We start from the raw sequence: 24892 nt of genomic DNA on the forward strand, positions 1-24892 counted from the left end.
GTGATGCCACCGCAGCCGGCGTGGCCCGCCCCATTAACGGTCCGGACACACCTGCGTTGTTTGGACCGCGCCCCGCCAACGACGTTCTGGCACGCCCCCTCTGCCTGTCAATCAGGCAGAGGTGATCGCAGCCCTGAGATGCTTTTCCGAGCTCCCGGGGTGCGCGTGCGCACTCCACACAAAAAATTAAGACTGCGATCGCAGCCGCTGCAGTCTGAATTACTCCCAGTGAGTTCTTAGTAGATGCTAGATTCAAGTGGCCTAAGGGACCTTTTACGTCAGGGGGAGGAGCCACGACACAAGGGGGAAGAGCTAGGCCAGCGGGATAGTTCCTCTACTATCCACGCCACCAACTATTACCTTTAGTAACCCGGTGGCGAGCGTACTTTTGGGTATCCTGTTCGGCCGTAGCTCCTCCCCCTGGTGACGTGTCTCCTCCCCTAGTGACGTCAGAAGGTCCCTTCTCCCACTCCGATTTAGAACCAACCGTGAGTTCTTGTCGAAATTGCAAGAAAGTGAAAGTAAATATGTGGATTTTTTTGGAACCACCACCAAGAAGCACTTTGCAGTTCTTGCTTCGGTATTAATCCACCTTGATTCTACGCTTAGGTTTTGTGCCGTCTGCTGTAGTTGCATATGGGTTGGCTCCGGAGTCTCAGTTAACTTGGCCATTGGGTTACTCGGAATGCAAATAACTGACTATGAAAGATGTTGCATCTTTGTATGCAGTCGCTGGAATTTGCAAAGCCGCCGTTGGGTGTCTCAATATAAATCCAGGTAGCTACGACATTTGCACAATTTTGTCCAAATTTGCGGGTGCGGTGGCATTAGCATAATCTCTGCATCAGGCCCATAGATTGTAAGCTCCTGATGCGAATGGACACGTTTTTTCTCTGAAAAGTACTGCAGAATATGTAAGCGCTATATACGTAATTAACTGGTAATAAATAATAAACATAAAAAAGTAAAAACATTTATTAAACTATGGTTAATGAAACTGGAAAAATGTGACTACGTTATAGAGATCTATGCTAGTGGTGATGTATTAATATAGTTACACTAACATCTTTTATTAAAGCAATATGAATATAGAGCCTACTAACGAGCTAAAGTTTCAACATCGCTAATTATAGTAAAATACACTTTAGTTTGAGCTTGGAATGGTGCAAGAATCTGCCGTGTGCTCGAACAAGAAATCATTAGAAGGAGGAGTTGTGTCCAGTGTTGTGGGGGTGTGGCCAATGTCATCTGGGCGTGGCCAGTGCAATGTGGGCATGTGCACTTCCTACACTAACAGCCTCAGTGTCTTATTAAATATGTGAGACAAATAGAACTACCAGTGCTACTCTGGAGAGATAGTCACAAGATTTAAAGAGCCGATTGCCGCTTTAAATCTAGTCACTATCTCGCTGGATTAGCACTGACTCCCGGATCCGGTATGAATGGTCGACCATGTTATGGTCGACAGTCATTAGGTCGACCACTATTGGTCGACATTGACATGGTCGACATGGACACATGGTCGACACATGAAAATGGTCGACACATGAAAGGTCGACACATGAAAAGGTCGACATGAGTTTTTTTTACGTGTCGTTTTTTGCGTAAAGTGACTGGGAACCCCAATTAGTGCACCGCGTCCCCTCGGCTTCGTAGTCCACGTGGATCGTAAAGTATGGAAAAGTTCCCCAAAAGAAAAAAACAAAAAAAAAAAAAAAACCTCATGTCGACCTTTTCATGTCGACCTTTCATGTGTCGACCATTTTCATGCGTCGACCATGTGTCCATGTCGACTATGTCTATGTCGACCAATAGTGGTCGACCTAATGACTGTCGACCATAACATGGTCGACCATGTGAACGGATACCCTGACTCCCGCAAGTCACAGGCTACTATATTTGGCCCCAAATAATTTCTGCAATGTGGACGATTAAGAAAGCAATATGAAATGAAACTGAAGGCTATTAATTTATACATAAATAATTATGGATGATATATGATTTATATATGATTGTCAGATGAACTTGAGATGATGGTGGTAAGTACCAGAGAGCGGCGGTCAATGTATCACTACGCTACTAGACATCCAGCATCGCCACTTATTGTATTGAGACAGAGGGATCGATGTACTAAGCCATGGAGAGAGATAAAGTTGACTGAGATAAAGTACCGACCATCCATCTCCTAACTGCCATGTTACAGGCCGGGTTTGCAAAAAATGACAGTTAGGAGCTGTTTGGCTGGTACTTTATCTCTCTAGAAGGTTTAGTACATAGGGGGTCATTCCGAGTGGATCGCTCGCTAGCTACTTTTAGCAGCCGTGCAAACGCATAGTCACCGCAGACGGGGGAGTGTATTTTCGCTTTGCAAGTGTGCGAACGCGTGTGCAGCTGAGCGGGACGAAAACGTTTTTTGCAGTTTCTGAGTAGGTCTGAACTTACTCGGCCCTTGCGATCACTTCAGTCTTTTTGGTCCCGGAATTGACGTCAGACTGACACCCGCCCTGCAAACGCCTGGACACGCCTGCGTTTTTCCAAACACTCCCTGAAAACGGTCAGTTGACACCCATAAACGCCCTCTTCTGATCAATCTCCTTGCGATCGGCTGTGCAAATGGATTCTTTGTTCAATCTATCGCCCAGCAACGATCCACTTTGTACCCGTACGACGCGCCTGCATACTGCGGTGCATACGCAGTAGTAACCTGTTTGCTGCGCTGCGAAAAACTTCAGCGAGCGATCAACTCGGAATGACCCCCATAGACCCCAGAATGTCTTAGCGCTGGAATGTAATAAGAAGTGAGTCATCGGAGAGGTGTGATGGTAACCCACCCTTCCGGAAGTCTCTGTTCCTCTGTATTGCACCAGCCCTGTGACGCTACATGTAATGACTCCTATGCGTCCCCTTTGCGCCTGCATGAAATCCGTACTGCGCTTGCGTGAAGATCAGGAGACAGCAATAGGGCTTTTAAGTAAGCACAGCGCCGTTTAAGATGGCACTATGGGGGAGATTAAGCAAAGCCTGGAGAGGGATAAAGTACCAGCCAATAAGCTCTTGTCATTTTTCAAATACAGCCTGTAAAATGACAGAAGCGGATTGGTTGGTACTTATTTTCTCTCCAAGCACATGAGGATACAATGTTCCATCAGGCCCTGGAGAAAGGCTTGAATTTGACTCCTGAACTTCCTTGATGAACAAGAGGAATAGCAGCCAGCCACACCACACTGGAAACCCCAGCCAATGTGACTTCTCACTTCCAGGCAGAGCCACACCCTAACCTTCTAGTAAAGGTTTATCTACAGGGAAATAAACCTGTGATAGCACTGGGGACGTGCGCAAGCCTTATCTATAACATAGATTGGAATCCTTTACTTGTTGGCTCTTTGCTAGGGGATACTATGATGTCCTGTTCAATTTATACATGCCTTTTTAATAAGTATTTTAATGTACGCTGGATACTTCTCCACCTTAATGCACCTGCCAGGAACAGGGAACCATTAAAATTGGTTCCTGGAATTGGCGTTTGAAGACACAGCCGTCAGCACTGTGAAAGGTTATTACTATTACTGCAGCAAAGGTTGATCTGGCTCCTATAGGATATCCCAGTTATGCTGTTGCTGGAGCTATATGTGACGGTGAATATGACCATGGTAATAGAATTAGTGGTGGTTCACGATGGCCTAAGTGATATCTGCTTCTGCTAAACGGTAACTTTATTGCTGCAGCATTGTCAGAAGACTGTTCTAAAGAATATTATTGCTAAATATAGGAAACTATTCCATATTGTTCAATCAATATACTCCATCCTCTTCATAATGTTAGGGAACACTGTATATATAAATAGAAAATTATACACATAGTATAAATGACATATTGATATAAAAGTTTATGTTTTTCCTTGTTTCTGTACTTTTTTTGCTAGGTCTTTACATTGTCTGGCAGATTTGTCTGTTGCTGTTGCCCTTGGATATGATGCAGAGCTGCTCTCTCCAGACAATGCAGGGAGAACAGCAGGACTGTGTTGTACACCGGGCAACACATATAAACATCTCTACTTGAATATAGAAGGGATACAGAAAGATAAAGCAATATCGTTGGTAAACACTGCAGCAGGGCATGAACAAGTCAATGTATTACAGGGATCTAAAGGTGGGAAACTATTATAACCAAGAGTAAAGGGAACTAACCTGAGTGCGTCCTGAGGTGCCCTGTAAGCGCATCTCTCCGCCGGCAGGCGTAGCTGCAGAATGGACACTTAAAGGGCTTCTCCCCGGAGTGAAGCTTAATGTGGCGCAGGAGGTTCCCCTTTTGAGTGAAGGATGCGCCACACTGGTTGCAATGGAAAGGGCGTTCCCCTAAACAAAGACACAATGGAGCCCATTTAATTATAACCACGGGTACATGTATGTAAAGTGTTACAAATATGCCAGTATATTTCCTTTTGTCATCAAGATATAGACCCACAAAGGGACAGCATAGATCCAGGGCTAGCTACAGATGTATCATCGTCAATGTTATTTTAGTGCCCGGCTGGTACTATAAGTGAGCCAAGACGAGGAAGTTACTTGCAGCTTCTATTTGGCCAGTCTTCCTACATTATCACTAGGACGTGCACCCATCACCACCGGCTGTATTGCACAATTATCTCTCTTCTCGTTACAGAATGTGTAGAATGCCCCTTAGGCTTAGCAGCAAAAAGCAAAATAAGGTGGAAAAAACCCATCTACGTATTTATATAATCACATGCAGGATCTATACAAGGATCTATAGGGCACTTTACACGCTGAGCCGCTTGCAGAAGTATTAAACTCTACAATGAGATCTATCAGGGCAGCAAGGTGGGATATATAACCCCATAGAAACCCCACGCACAGGTCCTACGTCCGGTAACTTTCCTTTCCTGTCCTAGACTGAAGAGGACCAACTGTAATCAATTAACAAGCAAACAACAATGTACAAATAGATTAACGCTGTGCCATGGCGGATTCACAGTGACCAGCATCAGTTAGTAACCTTTACCAGCAGTGACAGAAAGAGCAGAGCTTTAGGACCTATCACATCATTTTCCAAACAATAGCATAATGAGAATATAACACGCTTCCTCCTATCAAAATTCGAAACCAGCACTGAATAAAACAAATTAGATGGAAAAAGTGCAAAGTATATGCGCTTAACGGGGAAATCACCCTATATGTATTGTATGCACATCAAATAAGTGACATCTAGTGACATCAGTACAATTAATGTCGTATCAGGAATCATCACAGTGCCACTATAAGAGGTCATCCGATTAGCTAAGACATATAATGGATGCAGTTCTTGTAACATTTATATACATATCTACACACACACATATACATACATATACAGTATGTCCTTATACATCTTTGCTGCAGTCACTCCAAACAGCCCCTCTGGGCACACCAGGTCGCGTCAGAATCTTGTAGCATTCGGCTTCTATTTGCAGGTAATGGGTCTTAAGGTGTGTACACACCAGAACGATATCGGCGCGATGTGCTCAATTCGAACACATCGTTCACGATATCGTCCAGTGTGTATGCACAAGGGCCCTCATTCCGAGTTGTTCGCTCGCAAGCTGCTTTTAGCAGCTTTGCACACGCTAAGCCGCCGCCTACTGGGAGTGAATCTTAGCTTCTCAAAATTGCTAACGAAAGATTCGCAATATTGCGAAAAGACTTCTCTGTGCAGTTTCTGAGTAGCTCGAGACTTACTCTTCCAGTGCGATCAGTTCAGTGCTTGTCGTTCCTGGTTTGACATCACAAACACACCCAGCGTTCGCCCAGACACTCTTCCGTTTCTCCAGCCACTCCCGCGTTTTTCCCAGAAACGGTAGCGTTTTTTCAAACACTCCCATAAAACGGCCAGTTTCCGCCCAGAAACACCCACTTCCTGTTAATCACATTACGATCTCCAGAACGAAGAAAAAACCTCGTAATGCCGTGAGTAAAATACCTAACTGCATAGCAAATTTACTTGGCGCAGTCGCACTGCGGACATTGCACATGCGCATTAGCGACTAATCGCTCCGTTGCGGAAAAAAAATAACGAGCGAACACCTCGGAATGACCACCAATGTCGCTGACGATGCGTGCTTCAGCGTCATCGTTGACATGCATGCAGGTCCGACGGGCGGCATTGCCTGCGAGGGTCATGCTGCCGAATGCAGCATGACCCCCCCCCTTCCCCTTCAACAAGTGTGTATGCACTGGTCCCGTCGCAGATCATATTGTATCTCAGTGATATTGTTCTGGTGTGTATGCACCTTTAGTTGCAACACAAAGTGAATAGGATGCACGAGTAGACTGCGCTGATTAATTTAATATATGAGACTTGTATATTTGTGTGCGACTGAGTCTGTGAATCTGACACCAAATGCTACAGTGTAGCAGCCGCAGATTTATTCCAATACAAGATCTGTTCTGCTCCATATACTGACTCAGTCTCACACAGTATACAAGGGTCATATATCACATTAATCAGTGCAGTCTCCTGGAGCCTCTGCTAGCGTTGGATGTCATTTTTGCTTCTTTTTTTGCAGAAAATGCATCCTCATCGCAACACAATGCGACTAGGACGCACGAGGAGACAGTGCTGTGTAATTTGTTATTACACTTGTATATTGCGTGCGACTGAGTCTCTGACTCTGTATACAAAGTGCATCAATGTAGCAGCCGCAGCTTTTTCCCAATACAAGATCTGTTCAGCTTCACGGGGGTAATTCCAAGTTGATCGCAGCAGGAAATTTTTTAGCAGTTGGGCAAAACCATGTGCACTGCAGGGGGGGCAGATAGAACATTTGCAGAGAGAGTTAGATTTGGGTGGGTTATTTTGTTTCTGTGCAGGGTAAATACTGGCTGATTTATTTTTACACTGCAAATTAGATTGCAGATTGAACACACCCCACCCAAATCTATCTCTCTCTGCACATGTTATATCTGCCCCCCCTGCAGTGCACATGGTTTTGCCCAATTGCTAAAAGATTTCAGAATTCCTGCTGCGATCAACTTGGAATTACCCCCCATATACAGACTCAGTCTCACACAGTATACAAGTGTCATATATCACATTAATCAGTGCAGTCTCCTGGTATGTGGTAGTTGCACTGTGTTGTGACTAAAGGACGTATTTTCGGCAAAAAAAGACTCCCGTCATTTGCAGGTTAGCTTATACACACACAGTATATACATACACTATGGGGGTCATTCCGACCCGATCGCTCGCTGCAGTTTGTCGCAGCGCAGCGATCGGGTCGGAACTGTGCATGCGCCGGCGCCGCAGTGCGTCGGTGCATGGCAGCATTCGTTACCTAGCGATCACCTCTGAGACCGAGGCGGTCGCTAGGCGGGAGGGGGCTGAGCAGCGGCGTTAAGCCGCCATTTAGGGGGAGCGGTCCAGCCAACGCAGGCGTGGCCGGACCGTTGGGGGGGCGGGCCGCGGCGGCCAGCAGGAGCGACGAGCAACTCCCGGCCAGCCGCAGGAGTTACTCCTCAAATACAAAGGCTTTTGTATTTGTGCGGGGGGGGGGGGGGGGGGGGAGGGGGGCACTGACATGCAGGGCGGACTAACCCTGTGCTGGGCGTCCCCCCGCATGTCTGAGTTTAGGATCGTAGCTGTGCTAAGTTTAGCACAGCTACGATCAACTCGGAATGACCCCCATTATACAGGGTGGTCCATACATGTGAAAACACCATTTAAAATGGAAATGAGTAAGGAAATATTACTCCAGTGTCTACACATATGAGTGGAGTGGGGGAATTTTTTTTTTATTGTTAGTGATGAGGCAATGGTTTCTTTGTCAATGGTGAGGTAAACAGGACCACAGGTACAGGTCAGAGACAAACCCTTAAACTCGAGAATGAATGAAGATAAGTTAAAACGAAGAACAACATTGTTTTTCTTATGAAATTCTGTATCTGGTTGATAGGTCACATGACTATCTTCCCAATTTAAAAAATTGAGTTGCATACAAGCTGGCCGACTTCAAGATGGCCGCCATACCGGTGACATACTCTAAAAAGATTTCCCCTATTCCTGCATCATATGTGTAGACACTAGATTAATATTTCCTCACTCATTTCCTTGTTATAAGGGTGTTTCCACACTTATTGACCGTTCAGTGTGCGTTGGGTATGGGTAAATGCCAGCAGGGGGGCGAACGCAGCAAAGTCCCTTGCGGCTCGCTGCACTCGCCACGTTGTGGGCTCGTTGGCTTGCTGCGCTGGCCTCAGGTTCTACTGCCACTGTATGGATGTCGTGGACACCCACGAGTGGGAATAGTCCTCGGCCCCCTGCCGGCATTGTAGCGGCTGGAATTCTGGCGTTGGTATGCTGACCGCTGGGAGCCTGACCGCCAGGATGGTGACTGCATTCCCATTATATATATATATATATATATATATATATACACTGTATGTATATATATACACTGTATGTATATATATATATATATATATATATATATATTACACCTGCTTGTATTATTGTCTATTTTAGAATAGGGTTCCATACAACACATGTAAGTATACAAGTATACTTATGTGTTCAATATGTTTCTTCCTAAAACATTGCAAGTTGTTTGTTTCAGGCGACCTGTGAATTCTGTGACCATACAGAAGGCACAATGACAAGGCACAGAACCCCAAAGTGATCTCTATGAGCCACATTTATTACATACAGTATGATATAAGACGTTAGTGACTGGATGTCTGACAGTGGGAGGTGATGGGGCAGTGCCAGTGTCATCAGCGCAATGCTGAGGTGTGATCGGTGCGAGGGAGAGAAGATGTCATTATTTCCAAACACAGTGTGTGAACAAATGTGAAGTGTATCATTTGTGTCACCCTGGGACACCAGTGCGGAATGTCCTAACATGCCCACAGCAATAACAGACATTATTCATGGCAAATACAGGGATAACTTCCACAGCTGGCTGTACAGGGATTCAAACTGCTCATATTATAAAGTTATATTTCACAGGTGTGACATCAATTTCCAAATGAATGAATCCGCCGTACACAGCAGCACTGCAGAAACAATGCAGATAACAAAATGCACACACCTGGTTAATTCAAAAGTATGTATGTAATAGATATACCATTCTTGGGTGAGCAGTCGCGCTGTGATATACTGTATACACACCTTGGTGAGCATATATCAGAGCGGGACCGCACACCCAAGAGTGGTACAGATGTGTCCTCATACATCCAGCCTCATTACACCATGAGATGCCTGGCGTGAGTGAGCCGCCAGCTCCTGTGCAACTCTGCTAACGTCAGGCGTCTTATTTTGCAGAAAATGTGTCTTAGCCGCAATGCCATGCACCTAGCGCGCATCAGGAGACTGTGCTGAGCAGTGTGATATATGACACTTGTATATTGTGTGCGACTGAGTCTGTATATGGAGCAAAACAGAACTTGTATTGGGGAAAAACTGCGGCTGCTACATTGTTGCACTTTGTATACAGATTCGGAGACTCAGTCGCACACAATATAAAGTGTAATAAATTACACAGCACTGTCTCCTCGTGCATCCTAGTCGAATTGTGTTGCGATGAGGACGCATCTTCTGCAAAAAAGAAGCAAAAAAGGACGTCCAACGCTAGAAGAGGATCACGCAACCTGGCGTGCCAAGAGGGGCTGTTTGGTGTGAGTGCAGCAAAGATGTATGAGGACATATATGTATATCTATTACATACAGTATACACACAGATGTAGCCATGCTCATGCAGCCTGCAGCTTGTCGTGTTTGCTACAACCCAGGCACGGCAAGTGTGCCCGCCACTAGTACGCGCACTAAGCCGCAACTCAGCGTACTAAGTTGCACCCGCGCAGGCTGGATGAGCATGGCTACATCTGTATGTCACATCCCACTGTTCCCACTGACAGACAAATGTCCGTTGTACTGAGTTGGTATAGGGATGACACACTTTACAATGTTTTCCAACTCCAGTCCTCAGTGTGTCAGCCAGTAATGAATACACCAATGCACCAACTAGGAGATCTGGAAAACATGCACTGTTAGGGAACTGGAGCTGGGAAACACTGCTACAGCATATCTGTACTCATTACAGTACATCCAGGTGCAACAAGTTACATGTTCAAGGACGTAATATCACCCAAAATAAAAATAGTTTCTGTTAGGTTGTCTGGAAAGCAATAAAAGGCTTTTATTTAGCTGGTGCTGGTCACTTTCAAAAATGATTAAAGAGGATAGATTTGGGTTGGCTGCTCCACTGAAGAACACCTGAAGGATCAGATTGTAATATTACCTGAGCTATTGCAAGCACACACATAATACATAATTACATCATCATTTCTTAATACAAGGCAGAAAACCTGACTGGCACTCTAGCTGCTGTCAGACTACAGCTCCCATTGTACTCAGCCAGCGGAGAATGATGTGCCCGTATAGGGAGTCAGACCATTACATGTAACTCTCAATCCTAATAACATCTCTCCAGGGCACCGTCATCATAAACTGGTTCCTAAAACCTGACAAATATTGTAATTAAATAATAAATAACTATCGTTATTGATGTGTCCTATATCACTCCTCACTTAATTGGCTTAGTTTTACCTATGAGGTTCTATTCCATTCTTTCAAGTATAGTGGAATGGTGACTAAGCTATCTACCATAAATTCAGAATTAGGTGACTGTTTTCACGTCCTGACAACTGCCACTTGTTATGCTCTGGATATAGAGAGCGCTTTTCTGCTGCCTACACCAAGGGCTCCTGGGATGAGGAGGATATATTGACTCATACCCCTTTTCCACTGCCGCTAAAATACAGGTTTTTGCCGTGATAATTCAGGTCAAGGCTCAGTGGCAACGGCTCATTAAAAAAAAAAAAAACTGGGTCTAGTGACCCGGGAAACCAATTCAGGTAGTGACAAGGGTGGGACCAGGGAAGGACCCGGGTGAGCTACATGGTAAATGGGCAACTCGGGTTGGATTACAGCATTGGGTAGAGCAGGATTTCACGGCGCTTGGAGACGATGGGGACTGTACTGGGTCTGATTTGCAATGGAACAGTGTTCCAGATCCCGGGTCAAATTCTGGACATTGGTGGAAAAGGGTTGATCATATAGCCTATTGTTGCATCTGTCACGCATGCCCATGGCTCATTTACAAAAAAGTTACTTATTTTCTATAAAATCCTGTGTGTGTAATGAGCACCTTAATCATTACATGACATGGGGATGCTTTCAGTGCAGTTTAAGTCGTAGATTAAGTGCATTTAGGAGGCTAACTGTGAATGTTACACTCAGTGGCCACCTTATCAGGAACACCTTTCTAGCACACGGTAGGAATCCACTTGCCTCCAGAATAGCCCAAGTTTTTTGCGGCATGGATTCAACATGGTCTGGAAACATTGCTTAGACATCTGGTCCATGGTATAATAGCATCTCGCAGTTGCAGCAGATTTGTCAGGAGGACATTCAGGCTGTGAGTATCCAGTTCCATCACATCCCGTAGGTGTTCTATAATACTGACATCTGGTGCAATTGCAGTACACTGACCTCCTTGTCATGTTCCTGGAACCACCCTGAGATGACGTGTTGAGAAGCTGTGTTTTTCCACCAAATTCTGCTATAACCATCTGGATGTTATAGCAGAATTTGAGATTCGTATGACCAGGCGATCTCAACTGTCCAGTGTTGTTGACCGTGGTGCCCACTGTAGCCTGTTTCCTGTTCTTAGCAGTCATAAGTGGAACCCGGGTGGACTTCTGTTGCTGTAATCCATCCACGTCAAGGTTTGACGAGCCGTGTGTTCAGAAATGCTCTTCTGCAGCCCACTGATGTAACACATTGGCTAATTGAGTCACTATTGCCTTCCTGTGAACTTGAACCAGTCTGGCCATTCTCATTTGCCTTCAAAAGGTGTTTTTGTCCACAGAACTGATGCTCGCTGGATTTTTTTTTTTTTTTTGCGTTGCACACCATTCTCCATAAATTTTAGAGACTGTTATTTGTGTGTAAATCTGAGGACATGAGCAGTTTCTGAGAAACTAAAACCACCCCGTCTGGCACCAACAATCATTCCATGGTCAAGGTCACGTATTTCTTTCCCATTATGGTGTGTGTTCTGAGCAACAACTGAATCTCTTGACCGTATCTGCCTGCTTTTATGCATTGAGTTACTGCCACATGATTGGCTATTAGATATTTGCGTTAAAGTGTGTGAGTGTATAAAACTGCATGACAATCGGAAAATGCCCACTTACAATTTTCCTATTAAGTATACTACGTATTGTCTACATGTTGTCTACATATAGTGGAGATTGGCCAATTTGTGGGCCGAGCCAGTATTCATGTGAATAGAACCAATCAATTCACTAAGAATCAGTGACATCACTAACAGCGAAGATTGGTTTAGATCACAAAATTATGACTTTTTTTTGTGTAAATGACAGGAACGCTAAGGGGGGGAATTCAATTAGCTGCTTGAATTTAGAGCAGGCTAATTGTTCCCCTGGGGCTATTTAATTAGCCCCTGCCGGTAGCCCTTATTGGGGATTTTTTTTCACATCTCTGAACTTTTCATAGATTCTGTGTATTAACACCCGTTATCCTGCTTTAACACGCTAATTTAAGGGGCGTTAACAAGGCTTTCAGGTGAAAAGGGGAGTGCAAATGAATAGCCACAGGCGTTAAAGGCCGAGGCTACCTCCGTTTTACTGCAGCTAACTGAATTCCCCCCTTAAGTGTGAGTGTGACATTGAAATGGTTAAGATAAATGACTCCATTATTACAGTTTTTGCGGCAGTGCATAAATTTCTTAACTATATGTACTGTACCCAAAAGTCCATTTACCCTATAGGATTATCCCATAAACTTAATGCAGGCAAAACCCACTGTGGTATTAACCAACATGTCCATTACATACTGTATAATTAAAGTGATAATTTTATTGCAAACTATTCCTGCAAATCTTTACTAGAATCAGTTATTTACTAGTACAGTACAACCTGATTGGTTGCTAGGGGTTACAGCACCTTTTCCAAATACACCAATTTTCATTAAACATATTGCAGATGTTTGGTTTCTATAAAAAAAAGTTTGCTCAACTGTTATCCCACATTATTACTTACTAACTTATTACAGCTCAGACTGGAGGTACAGTACACCCCTTTTTTTAGGCCACTGCAAGCCTAGCACTGCTCCCGAACCTATCAAGTAACCATGTATACTTGGAACCTTATTAAACACATTAATGACACCGACCCTTTTTAATCAGAGGGGCTTACAGCAGTGAGTGCAGGAGCAGGTAGAGATAATGAAAGTGATTTTTACTGGTGCATAAAAGGGCATGCAGTGTTTCAGGCACTGCAATACTATCTACTCAGCACATTTCCAGCAGTGCACTGCACTCAGACAGTGAACATCCACAGCAGTTGTCCCCAACATATTGAAACTATCCTCTCAGAGTTTCTGGGGGCAGGTGCATCATCACGGCCCCCCCACCCCACCCCGGTGCATAATGCCACAATTCATGACACTGTGCCGCATGGATCAAAATGACGCGTTTCACAGCGAAACGCGTCACCACAGACCTGCTCAATTTGCTTCAGAAATGAAGGGATGCGGGAGGATTATCTACAGTACTCTCACGGGAAGTGTGCCCAAGCATGGACAGACACAGCACTGTAGAAGTAAATGAATATAATTGTTTGAAAAGGTGAAAATCTAATTATTGTAGTTCTATTGAAGGAGACCATACAGTAAGTATCTCTGTGAGTAAAAAGGGAGAATGGTGTTTATTCTTAGTAAGGTACCAGCCCCGTCAGCTGCATTTATTAACATGCTGGTGGTACACAACGGGTGAGACCCTGCCTCTGAGTATAAGCAAGCAATGACAGGCAATAGTATCAGGTAATATTAACATCAGATGCTACAGGCAGTAGGCTTCTGGCTGCTTACCCGTATGACTCCTCTTATGGACCATTAGCACATTGGGGCCAATGCAAACCATGCCACAGACGTCACATTTCAGTTTACCATTCGGAAGCCGGATGCTGCCGTCCAGAGACAACTCCTGGCTCATGCGGCTGTCAGAGATCCCGTTGGTTTCAGCTAATGGCTCCTCTAGGCCGCTCTCCTCATCCTGTGACTGGAGCGGCGTTGTGTCTCGGCGAAGGGACTTCCGCTCTCCTTCCTCATCACTGTGCCTCTCCAGCTTCACAGAGTTTGCTGGAATACAAGCAAGAAAGCAAACCTTCAAGTTGCACACATTACTTGTACCATTTCCAATTATATATACACACATATATATATATATATATATACACACACACACACACACACACACACACACACACACACACATATACAAACACACTTAGGGGCAGATGTATTAAGCCTGAAGAAGGGATGACGAAGTGATAAAGCAGTCATGAGTGCAAGGGGATAACGCACCAGCCAATCAGCTCCTATCTGTCATTTTACAAATCCAAAATTATTGGCTGGTGCGTTATCACCTTGCACTTATCACTTCTTTATCACTTCTCCAGGCTTAATACATCTACCTCTTAGTTTGTCTGTTATAACGCAAGTATACTGCAGCTGGACTCTCAATGACAAGTTTTATGCTTTATGTACAGAGTATAGCTCACTAGAGGCGACTTGCATGGTGCGAGAACCTGACTTCACCTTTGTGTGCATTTTAGAAGATAAAGATGAGGATGACAAAAGTAAGTAAGTTTTGTAGTGATATACTACATGAAACCTCAGATGGCTGGAGAACAACTGCTGATATGATAAGAAGTGGTATCGTAAGAAGGTACCATTTAAAATTCAACGTCATGAACAAGTGCCTCCACCAATCATAATGTACCATTTAATGCAAAAATAACTGGATCTAGCGAGCAATCTTTATTGTAGAAGGCAGTGCATAGCTGAAGACACCAAGATGCACGCTTACGCAAACCACCGACAAGATAAACTTTTATACAGGCCTTTGACCCTCTGCGCTTCTGTCTTATGTATTACAGGTAGTGGGGAAAGAGGTGATGGAGGAAACTGTACAGGTGCTAAGAAAATAGGAAAATGAAGCAAGTTTGTTAAATGATTGGGAGAAGGCATTAAGACATTAATCTATAAAAAATACTGAGATTACAGGTAAGAAATGCAGCAGCAGACTAGTTACACAGAACGCCATTGAGAAGTACGACACAAGCGAGTAAAAAAGAAAAAGAAAAAAAAGATCAATGAAGGAGGCAGACTGTTCTGGCAGACAGAGCTGACAGTTTTCTACCTCATAACTTCTCACCGTATGGTTTCATCTTGCTGCTTTCTGGCTCTTTTCCAGCAGGACCAAACAGCTGTCAGGTGCGCGCTGCAAGCTGTTTGCCCCCTCTCCTTGTGGTCGCTGTACAAGCCCACAAACGAGGGTGCACAGCCCCCGCCAGCGCAGGAGGGAGTGGAGCCTGACCTCACGCAGCCCTGATCTGTTCAACACATCTCCATCCTTCCACTTAAAGATCCTGCCGCCAGAACTTGTTGTGTGCCTGTAATCCTCTCCCACAGGGATGGAGCAGCGAACAGCATGTCTCCACAGAGGATACATGCTGCAAGAGGGATCTCCTCACTGCTGTACAGAACCTAACTGTGTAATAATAATTCTGTCACACCACGCTGTTATGGTAAGCGGAATAACCAGAGCAGCTATAGCCGAGCGTTCCTGGCTGTACGGCAGAATAATGATAATCTGTAATTGGGGTCTGGGTTTTACTTTAAATGATCAGATATCACAGCAATGACTAATACTAAAACCTCTACCTTGTGGGAAAGCACTACGTATGGCGCCTTCTCTTTTGCCAGGGATATTTTGTAGGCCAATCTTTATATACTAGCCATCTGCGTTAAACTACTAATACCTGTCTGCTGGCAAGCCATGAAGCTCAAGAAACAACTTCAGGGCAAAACTTGACTTGCCACGGCACGGGTTTCCGACGTAGACTGGGCAAAGTGCTGGTTTAAAAGTAAAATGGATGTGCGGCGTGGAGCACATACCACATTTATGGCTTGGTGCATAGTTGAGTGCGTGAAAGGTTTTGTGTCGGATGCCATATATGAATATTCAGCGTTGGTCAGTGGGGGATTACTGTGATACTTACCAAACGCATTCATGTTCATTACTGAATATAGTACTAGGATTTCATAAACTATTTATTAACTGGAGTAATGGGACACAATGCTGCCCTGACAGACGTGAACTTAGGGAACCCCTTAACTTTGCGAAAGTTTGCCCTAAGACTGAAGAGTATTGGAGGGACTGATCCATTCATTTCCCGGCATGGTTCTCACCTAGATGCCATCTTTATGTACTTTTGGCAACCTAATACCTCGTAGACAGGCGTTAGTACCGACATATCCATATGCCTGGTTAAATAATCTGTTTTCTGACCATCTCTCGATTTGCATCAGGTTTAATGCTGCACTCGGAAGCTTTAATGCTGGCTATATACAGTAGTACAATATGCTGCCATGTACCAGACCTATAGTAAGTACTAGAAAGTGCAGAGGGCAGCAGACCATAGTATGTCAGTAATACAGCAGAACCTCAGAGGGTTCAACAGTTACCCACAAATGATCAAATTAGGTTCATATTCTCTTTCAAACAGATCCCTAAAGTGGCAAGTTCTTACAATATATTGGGGAATATTTATTAACCTGGAGAAGGGATAAAGCAGTGATAAGTAGAAGGTGATAACGCACCAGCCAATCATTACAGATTTGAAAAATGACAGTTAGGAGCTGATTGTCTGGTGCATTATCACCTTGCACTTACCATTGCTTTATCACTTCTCCAGGTTAATACATCTGCCGCATTGTTTGGACACACCCTCTTTGCTGTTGAATACTTGCCACTGGCATCTGGTTCCCTATATAGAGTCCTTTTGCATTCAGCGTTCCCGAAAACAATTTTTTGGGTGAAACACAGATTTGGGAAGCGACTCCTACTAGAAAACTGTATGTAAAGATGTCTGCAAGACACGCGGTTGTGTTGTACAGCTTACAGTGACATGTTGGGCATACTTGCCTACGCTCCCTCATTCTGCAGGAGACTCCCTGAAATAGAAGCAATCTCCCTCACTCCCTGAATAGAACAGCAATCTCCCTGATTGCACCTTAACCCCACTGTGCAGCTGTTACATTCTTGGGGGGAAAAAATAACACACATACATAAATTCAAATGGGAACATCAGTGCCATTTCCCTGCATTGGTTATAAGGCACAATGATCCCTATGGCTACATGCATTTTAAATAAAGTTTCTCGTGGCCACTTACAGTATATGGAACCTCTTGTAAAGCACAATACACAAACAAATCCTGCAAAATATCAGTGTCTTTTCTTCAACAAGTAGATCTTAGTAACTTTGGGGCTCATTTACATTTGGATGTAAGTCATGTTTATGACACGCCTCTCAGATGTAACAGGACGCGCCCGCGCTGATAGGTGTTACTTTCACATCTCCCTGAATTGCTTTTTCAAAAGTAGGCAAGTATGATGTTGGGACACTACCGGGCTCATCGTCCATCAGCTAGGGAACATTCAGGCACTGTCATTTTTGGTTTCACAAGCTCTTGTTCTCAGCCTCTGATAAGGGAATGTGACAAGCATCTCATCATTATGCAAGTCTCCGCTATCTATCTTTCTTTTGCTGTTTTAGCAACATTCTCGGTAACTGCCTCTTCCTGCATTCACAAGACTTTTTTTTTTTTTTTTTTAAACAGTTGCCTCATGGTCGGGGATTATCTTCACTTATCAAAAGAAAACATCTTTGAAAATAAAAGAGAGAACACTGTAAAAAGTTATTTCTTCTTTACTTGTACTGTTGAAATCCGACATGGGTATTTCTATACAGCAAAGGCTGGCTATTATGGATGGGATCCGGACTGAAAGTCGACAGTAACTAGGTCGACAATGTCTAGGTCGACAGTAACTAGGTCGACAATGTCTAGGTCGACAGTAACTAGGTCGACAGGGTGTCTAGGTCGACAGGGTCTTTAGGTCGACATGTTCTAGGTCGACAGGTCAAAAGGTCGACATGAGTTTTTCACAATTTTTTTCTTTTTTTTAACCTTTTCATACTTAACGATCCACGTGGACTACGATTGGAACGATAATCTGTGCCGAGCGAAGCGGTAGCGGAGCGAAGGCACCATGCGAGGGGACGCGGTGCACTAACTGGGGTTCCCGGTCACTCTACGAAGAAAACGACACCAAAATAACATTAAAAACTCATGTCGACCTTTTGACCTGTCGACCTAGAACATGTCGACCTAAAGACCCTGTCGACCTAGACACCCTGTCGACCTAGTTACTGTCGACCAATAGTGGTCGACCTAGACATTGTCGACCTAGTTACTGTCGACTTTCAATACCACACCCATTATGGATCCAGTGAAAAGCGTCAGGAATCTAGTTCTGCTTGCGTTACATCAGACAGCAGAACCAGGGTTGTCATCCTTTGATAACAATTGTTAATGAACAGCTTTAAATACTGACTGACTGCTACTATCTTTACTGACACAGAGGGGCAGATCTATCAAGCCTGGAGAAGTGATAAAGAAGTGATAAGTGAAAGGTGATAACGCAGCAGCCAATCAGCTCCTACCTGTTTTTTTTCCTCAAACCTGTAATGATTGGCTGGTGCGTTATCACCTTGCTCTTATCACTGCTTTATCACTTTTTCAGGCTTAATACATCTGCCCCATAAATACAACTGTCCAACTGTACAAGTCGGACTTAAGACATTGTTAACGCACCAACCAATCATTACGGATTTGAAAAATGACAGTGGAGCTGATTGGCTGGTGCGTTATCACATTCCACTTATCACTGCTTTATCACTTCCTTATGCCTTCTCCAGGCTTAATACATCTGCCCCACAATGTCAAAATCATTGTTGCTGGATTTTACTATAGTTCATTGGGGGTCATTCCGAGTTGATCGCTAGCTGCATTCGTTCGCTGTGCAGCGATGAAGCAAAACAAACGGCACTTCTGCGCATGCGGTGCAATGCGCACGCGCGATGTACTATTACAATGAACTAAGTAGTTTTGCACAGGGTCTAGCGATGTTTTTCAGTCGCACAGGCAGCCGCAGAGTGATTGACATGAAGTGGGCGTTTCTGGGTGTCAACTGACCGTTTTCAGGGAGTGTTTGGAAAAACGCAGGCGTGCCAGAAAAAATGCAGGCGTGGCTGGGCGAACACAGGGCGTGTTCATGACGTCAAAACAAAAACTGAACAGTCTGAAGTGATCGCAAGCGCTGAGTAGGTTTTGAGCTACTCTAAAACTGCACAAAAAAAAACTTTGTAGCTGCTCTGCGATCCTTTCGTTCGCACTTCTGCTAAGCTAAAATACACTCCCAATGGGAGGCGGCATAGCGTTTGCACGGCTGCTAAAAACTGCTACCGAGCGATCAACTCGGAATGACCACCATTGTACAGTATATGGTCTTATTTGTACCTAATACTACCATTTGCTTACTGACTAGTGTAAATTTGCCTATATTTTTACGGAATATTAATTCACCAACAGTTGGCAAACGTTGGCAGAACAGGCACCAAGTTCTGCTCAGGTTTGCCGAACATTATTATATTTACTAAATGTCACAAACTTGTCTAGTGGGTGTCTCTAGGTGCTTCTATCTGTGCAGTTACCATGTAAGTACATTAGAGAGTGTACTAAGAAGGGCAACTAAAATGGTGCATGGCCTACATCACAAAACTTACCCGGAAAGGCTAAAAGATTTTAACATGTATAGTTTGGAGGAGAGAAGGGAAAGGGGGGAACATGATAGAAACTTTCAAATATACCAAGGGTCTTAACAAAGTTCAGGAGGGAAACAGTCTTCAAAGGAAGAGAAGTACAGGTTGAGTATCCCTTATCCAAAATGCTTGGGACCAGAGGAATTTTGGATATCGGATTTTTCCGTATTTTGGAATAATTGCATACCATAATGAGATATTATGGTGATGGGACCTAAATCTAAGCACAGAATGCGTTTATGTTACATATACACCTTATACACACAGGCTGAAGGTAATTTTAGCCAATATTTTTTATAACTTTGTGCATTAAACAAAGTGTGTGTACATTCACATAATTCATTTATGTTTCATATACACCTTATACACACAGCCTGAAGGTCATTTAATACAATATTTTTAATAACTTTGAGTATTAAACAAAGTTTGTGTACACTGAGCCATCAAAAAATAAGAATTTACTTACCGATAATTATATTTCTCATAGTCCGTAGTGGATGCTGGGGACTCCGTAAGGACCATGGGGAATAGCGGCTCCGCAGGAGACTGGGCACATCTAAAGAAAGCTTTAGGACTATCTGGTGTGCACTGGCTCCTCCCCCTATGACCCTCCTCCAAGCCTCAGTTAGGATACTGTGCCCGGACGAGCGTACACAATAAGGAAGGATTTTGAATCCCGGGTAAGACTCATACCAGCCACACCAATCACACCGTATAACCTTTGATCTGAACCCAGTTAACAGCATGATAACAGAGGAGCCTCTGAAAGATGGCTCACAACAATAATAACCCGATTTTTGTAACAATAACTATGTACAAGTATTGCAGACAATCCGCACTTGGGATGGGCGCCCAGCATCCACTACGGACTATGAGAAATAGAATTATCGGTAAGTAAATTCTTATTTTCTCTAACGTCCTAAGTGGATGCTGGGGACTCCGTAAGGACCATGGGGATTATACCAAAGCTCCCAAACGGGCGGGAGAGTGCGGATGACTCTGCAGCACCAAATGAGAGAACTCCAGGTCCTCCTCAGCCAGGATATCAATTTTGTAGAATTTTACAAACGTATTTGCTCCTGACCAAGTAGCTGCTCGGCAAAGTTGTAAAGCCGAGACCCCTCGGGCAGCCGCCCAAGATGAGCCCACCTTCCTTGTGGAGTGGGCATTTACAGATTTTTGGCTGTGGCAGGCCTGCCACAGAATGTGCAAGCTGAATTGTACTACAAATCCAACGAGCAATAGTCTGCTTAGAAGCAGGAGCACCCAGCTTGTTGGGTGCATACAGGATAAACAGCGATGCAGATTTCCTGACTCCAGCCGTCCTGGAAACATATATTTTCAGGGTACTGACAACGTCTAGCAACTTGGAGGCCTCCAAGTCCCTAGTAGCCGCAGGCACCACAAATAGGTTGGTTCAGGTGAAACGCTGAAACCACCTTGGGGAGAAACTGAGGACGAGTCCTCAATTCCGCCCTGTCCGAATGGAAAATCAGATAAGGGCTTTTTCAGGATAAAGCCGCCGATTCTGACACGCGCCTGGCCCAGGCCAAGGCCAACAGCATGACCACTTTTCATGTGAGATATTTTAACTCCACAGATTTAAGTGGTTCAAACCAATGTGACTTTTGGAACCCAAAACTACATTGAGATCCCAAAGTGCCACTGGAGGCACAAAAGGAGGCTGTATATGCAGTACCCCTTTTACAAACGTCTGAACTTCAGGGACTGAAGCTAGTTCTTTTTTGGAAGAAAATTGACAGGGCCGAAATTTGAACCTTAATGGACCCCAATTTCAGGCCCATAGACACTCCTGTTTGCAGGAAATGTAGGAATCGACCCAGTTGAATTTCCTCCGTCGGGCCTTACTGGCCTCGCACCACGCAACATATTTTCGCCAATTGCGGTGATAATGTTTTTGCGGTTACATCCTTCCTGGCTTTGATCAGGATAGGGATGACTTCATCCGGAATGCCTTTTTTCCTTCAGGATCCGGCGTTCAACCGCCATGCCGTCAAACGCAGCCGCGGTAAGTCTTGGAACAGACAGGGTCCTTGCTGGAGCAGGTCCCTTCTTAGAGGTAGAGGCCACGGATCCTCCGTGAGCATCTCTTGCAGTTCCGGTTACCAAGTCCTTCTTGGCCAATCCGGAACCACGAATATAGTGTTTACTCCTCTCCATCTTATCAATCTCAGTACCTTGGGTATGAGAGGCAGAGGAGGGAACACATACCCTGACTGGTACACCCACGGTGTTACCAGAGCGTCTACAGCTTATTGCCTGAGGGTCCCTGGACCTGGCGCAATACCTGTCGAGTTTTTAATCATGTGGAAGACTTCTGGGTGAAGTCCCCACTCTCCCGGATGGAGGTCGTGCTGAGGAAGTCTGCTTCCCAGTTGTCCACTCCCGGAATGAATACTGCTGACAGTGCTATCACATGATTTTCCGCCCAGCGAAGAATCCTTGCAGCTTCTGCCATTGCCCTCCTGCTTCTTGTGCCACCCTGTCTGTTTACGTGGGTGACTGCCGTGATGTTGTCCGACTGGATCAACACCGGCTGACCTTGAAGCAGAGGTCTTGCTAAGCTTAGAGCATTGTAAATGTCCCTTAGCTTCAGGATATTTATGTGAAGTGATGTCTCCAGGCTTGACCATAAGCCCTGGATATTCCTTCCCTGTGTGACTGCTCCCCAGCCTCGCAGGCTGTCATCCGTGGTCACCAGGACCCAGTCCTGAATGCCTAATCTGCGGCCCTCTAGAAGATGAGCACTCTGCAACCACCACAGGAGGGACACCCTTGTCCTTGGTGACAGGGTTATCCGCTGATGCATCTGAAGATGCGACCCGGACCAATTGTCTAGCAGGTCCCACTGGAAAGTTCTTGCGTGGAATCTGCCGAATGGGATTGCTTCGTAGGAAGCCACCATTTTACTCAGAACCCTTGTGCATTGATGCACTGAGACTTGGCTCGGTTTTAGGAGGTTCCTGACTAGCTCGGATAACTCCCTGGCTTTCTCCTCCGGGAGAAACACCTTTTTCTGGACTGTGTCCAGGATCATCCCTAGGAACAGAAGACACGTCGTCGGAACCAGGTGCGATTTTGGAATATTGAGAATCCAATCGTGCTGCCGCAACACTACCTGAGATAGTGCTACACCGACCTCCAACTGTTCCCTGGATCTTACCCTTATCAGGGAATTGTCCAAGTAAGGGATAACTAAAATTCACTTCCTTCGAAGGAATATCATTATTTCGGCCATTACCTTGGTAAAGACCCGGGGTGCCGTGGACCATCCATACGGCAGCGTCTGAACTGATAGTGACAGTTCTGTACCATAAACCTGAGGTACCCTTGGTGAGAAGGGTAAATTATTGACATGAAGGTAAGCATCCTTGATGTCCCGAGACATCATGTAGTCCCCTTCTTCCAGGTTCGCAATCACTGCTCTGAGTGACTCAATCTTGAATTTGAACCTCTGTATGTAAGTGTTCAAAGATTTTAGATTTAGAATCGGTCTCACCGAGCCGTCTGGCTTCGGTACCACAACAGTGTGGAATAATACCCCGTTCCCTGTTGCAGGAGGGGTATCTTGATTATCACCTGCTGGGAATACAGCTTGTGAATGGCTTCCAAAACTGTCTCCCTGTCAGAAGGAGACATCGGTAAAGCAGACTTTAGGAAACGGCGAGGGGGAGACGTCTCGAATTCTAATTTTTACCCCTGAGATATCACCTGAAGGATCCAGGGGTCTACTTGCGAGTGAGCCCACTGCGCGCTGAAATTCATGGAGACGGGCCCCCCACCGTGCCTGATTCTGCTTGTAAAGCCCCAGCGTCATACTGAGGGCTTGGCAGAGGCGGGAGAGGGTTTCTGTTCCTGGGAACTGGCTGATTTCTGCAGCCTTTTTCCTCTCCCTCTGTCACGGGGCAGAAATGAGGAACCTTTTGCCCGCTTGTCCACGAAAAGACTGCGCCTGATAATACGGCGTCTTCTCATGTTGAGAGGCGACCTGGGGTAAACGTGGAATTCCCAGCTGTTGCCGTGGCCACCAGGTCTGAAAGACCGACCCCAAATAACTCCTCTTAATAAAGCAATACTTCCAAATGCCGTTTGGAATACGCATCACCTGACCACTGACGTGTCCATAACCCTCTACTGGTAGAAATGGACAACGCGTTTAGACTTGATGCCAGTCGGCAATTATTCCGCTGTGCATCACGCATATATAGAAATGCATCTTTTAAATGCTCTATAGGCAAAAATATACTGTCCCTATCTAGGGTATCAATATTTTCAGTCAGGGAATCCGACCACGCCAACCCAGCACTGCACATCCAGGCTGAGGCGATTGCTGGTCGCAGTATAACACCAGTATGTGTGTAAATACCTTTTAGGATACCCTCCTGCTTTCTATCAGCCGGATCCTTAAGGGCGGCCATCTCAGGCGAAGGTAGAGCCCTTACAAGCGTGTGAGCGCTTTATCCACCCTAGGGGGTGTTTCCCAACGCACCCTAACCTCTGGCGGGAAAGGATATAATGCCAATAACATTTAGAAATTATCAGTTGTTATCGGGGGAAACCCACGCATCATCACACACCTCATTTAATTTCTCAGATTCAGGAAAACTACAGGTAGTTTTTCCTCACCGACATAATACCCCTTTTTTGGTGGTACTCGTATTATCAGAAATGTGTAAAACATTTTTCATTGCCTCAATCATGTAACGTGTGGCCCTACTGGAAGTCACATTCGTCTCTTCACCGTCGACACTGGAGTCAGTATCCGTGTCGGCGTCTATATCTGCCATCTGAGGTAACGGGCGCTTTAGAGCCCCTGACGGCCTATGAGACGTCTGGACAGGCACAAGCTGAGTAGCCGGCTGTCTCATGTCAACCACTGTCTTTTATACAGAGCTGACACTGTCACGTAATTCCTTCCAACAGTTCATCCACACAGGTGTCGACCCCCTAGGGGGTGACATCACTATTACAGGCAATCTGCTCCGTCTCCACATCATTTTTCTCCTCATACATGTCGACACAAAAGTACCGACATACAGCACACACACAGGGAATGCTCTGATAGAGG

The 24892-nt window shown here is 45.0% G+C and overlaps 1 protein-coding gene across 5 annotated transcripts in view; it reads right to left on the reverse strand.

Annotated features, from left to right (window-relative positions):
* IKZF2 (IKAROS family zinc finger 2) overlaps nucleotides 1-24892 on the reverse strand; it is a 149938-nt gene that overhangs the window by 21234 nt on the left and 103812 nt on the right. For 4 of the 5 annotated variants that reach the window (XM_063933147.1, XM_063933146.1, XM_063933144.1 and 1 more), the window contains 2 exons: nucleotides 13945-14214; nucleotides 4188-4355 (listed from right to left, as the gene is read on the reverse strand). In XM_063933147.1, the coding sequence (XP_063789217.1) occupies nucleotides 4188-4355; nucleotides 13945-14214 (438 nt within the window). The remainder of the gene's footprint in view (nucleotides 1-4187; nucleotides 4356-13944; nucleotides 14215-24892) is intronic. The other variant, XM_063933145.1, reaches the window with a different exon arrangement.

Source organism: Pseudophryne corroboree, chromosome 7, assembly GCF_028390025.1.
Source record: "Pseudophryne corroboree isolate aPseCor3 chromosome 7, aPseCor3.hap2, whole genome shotgun sequence".
NCBI lineage: Eukaryota > Metazoa > Chordata > Amphibia > Anura > Myobatrachidae > Pseudophryne > Pseudophryne corroboree.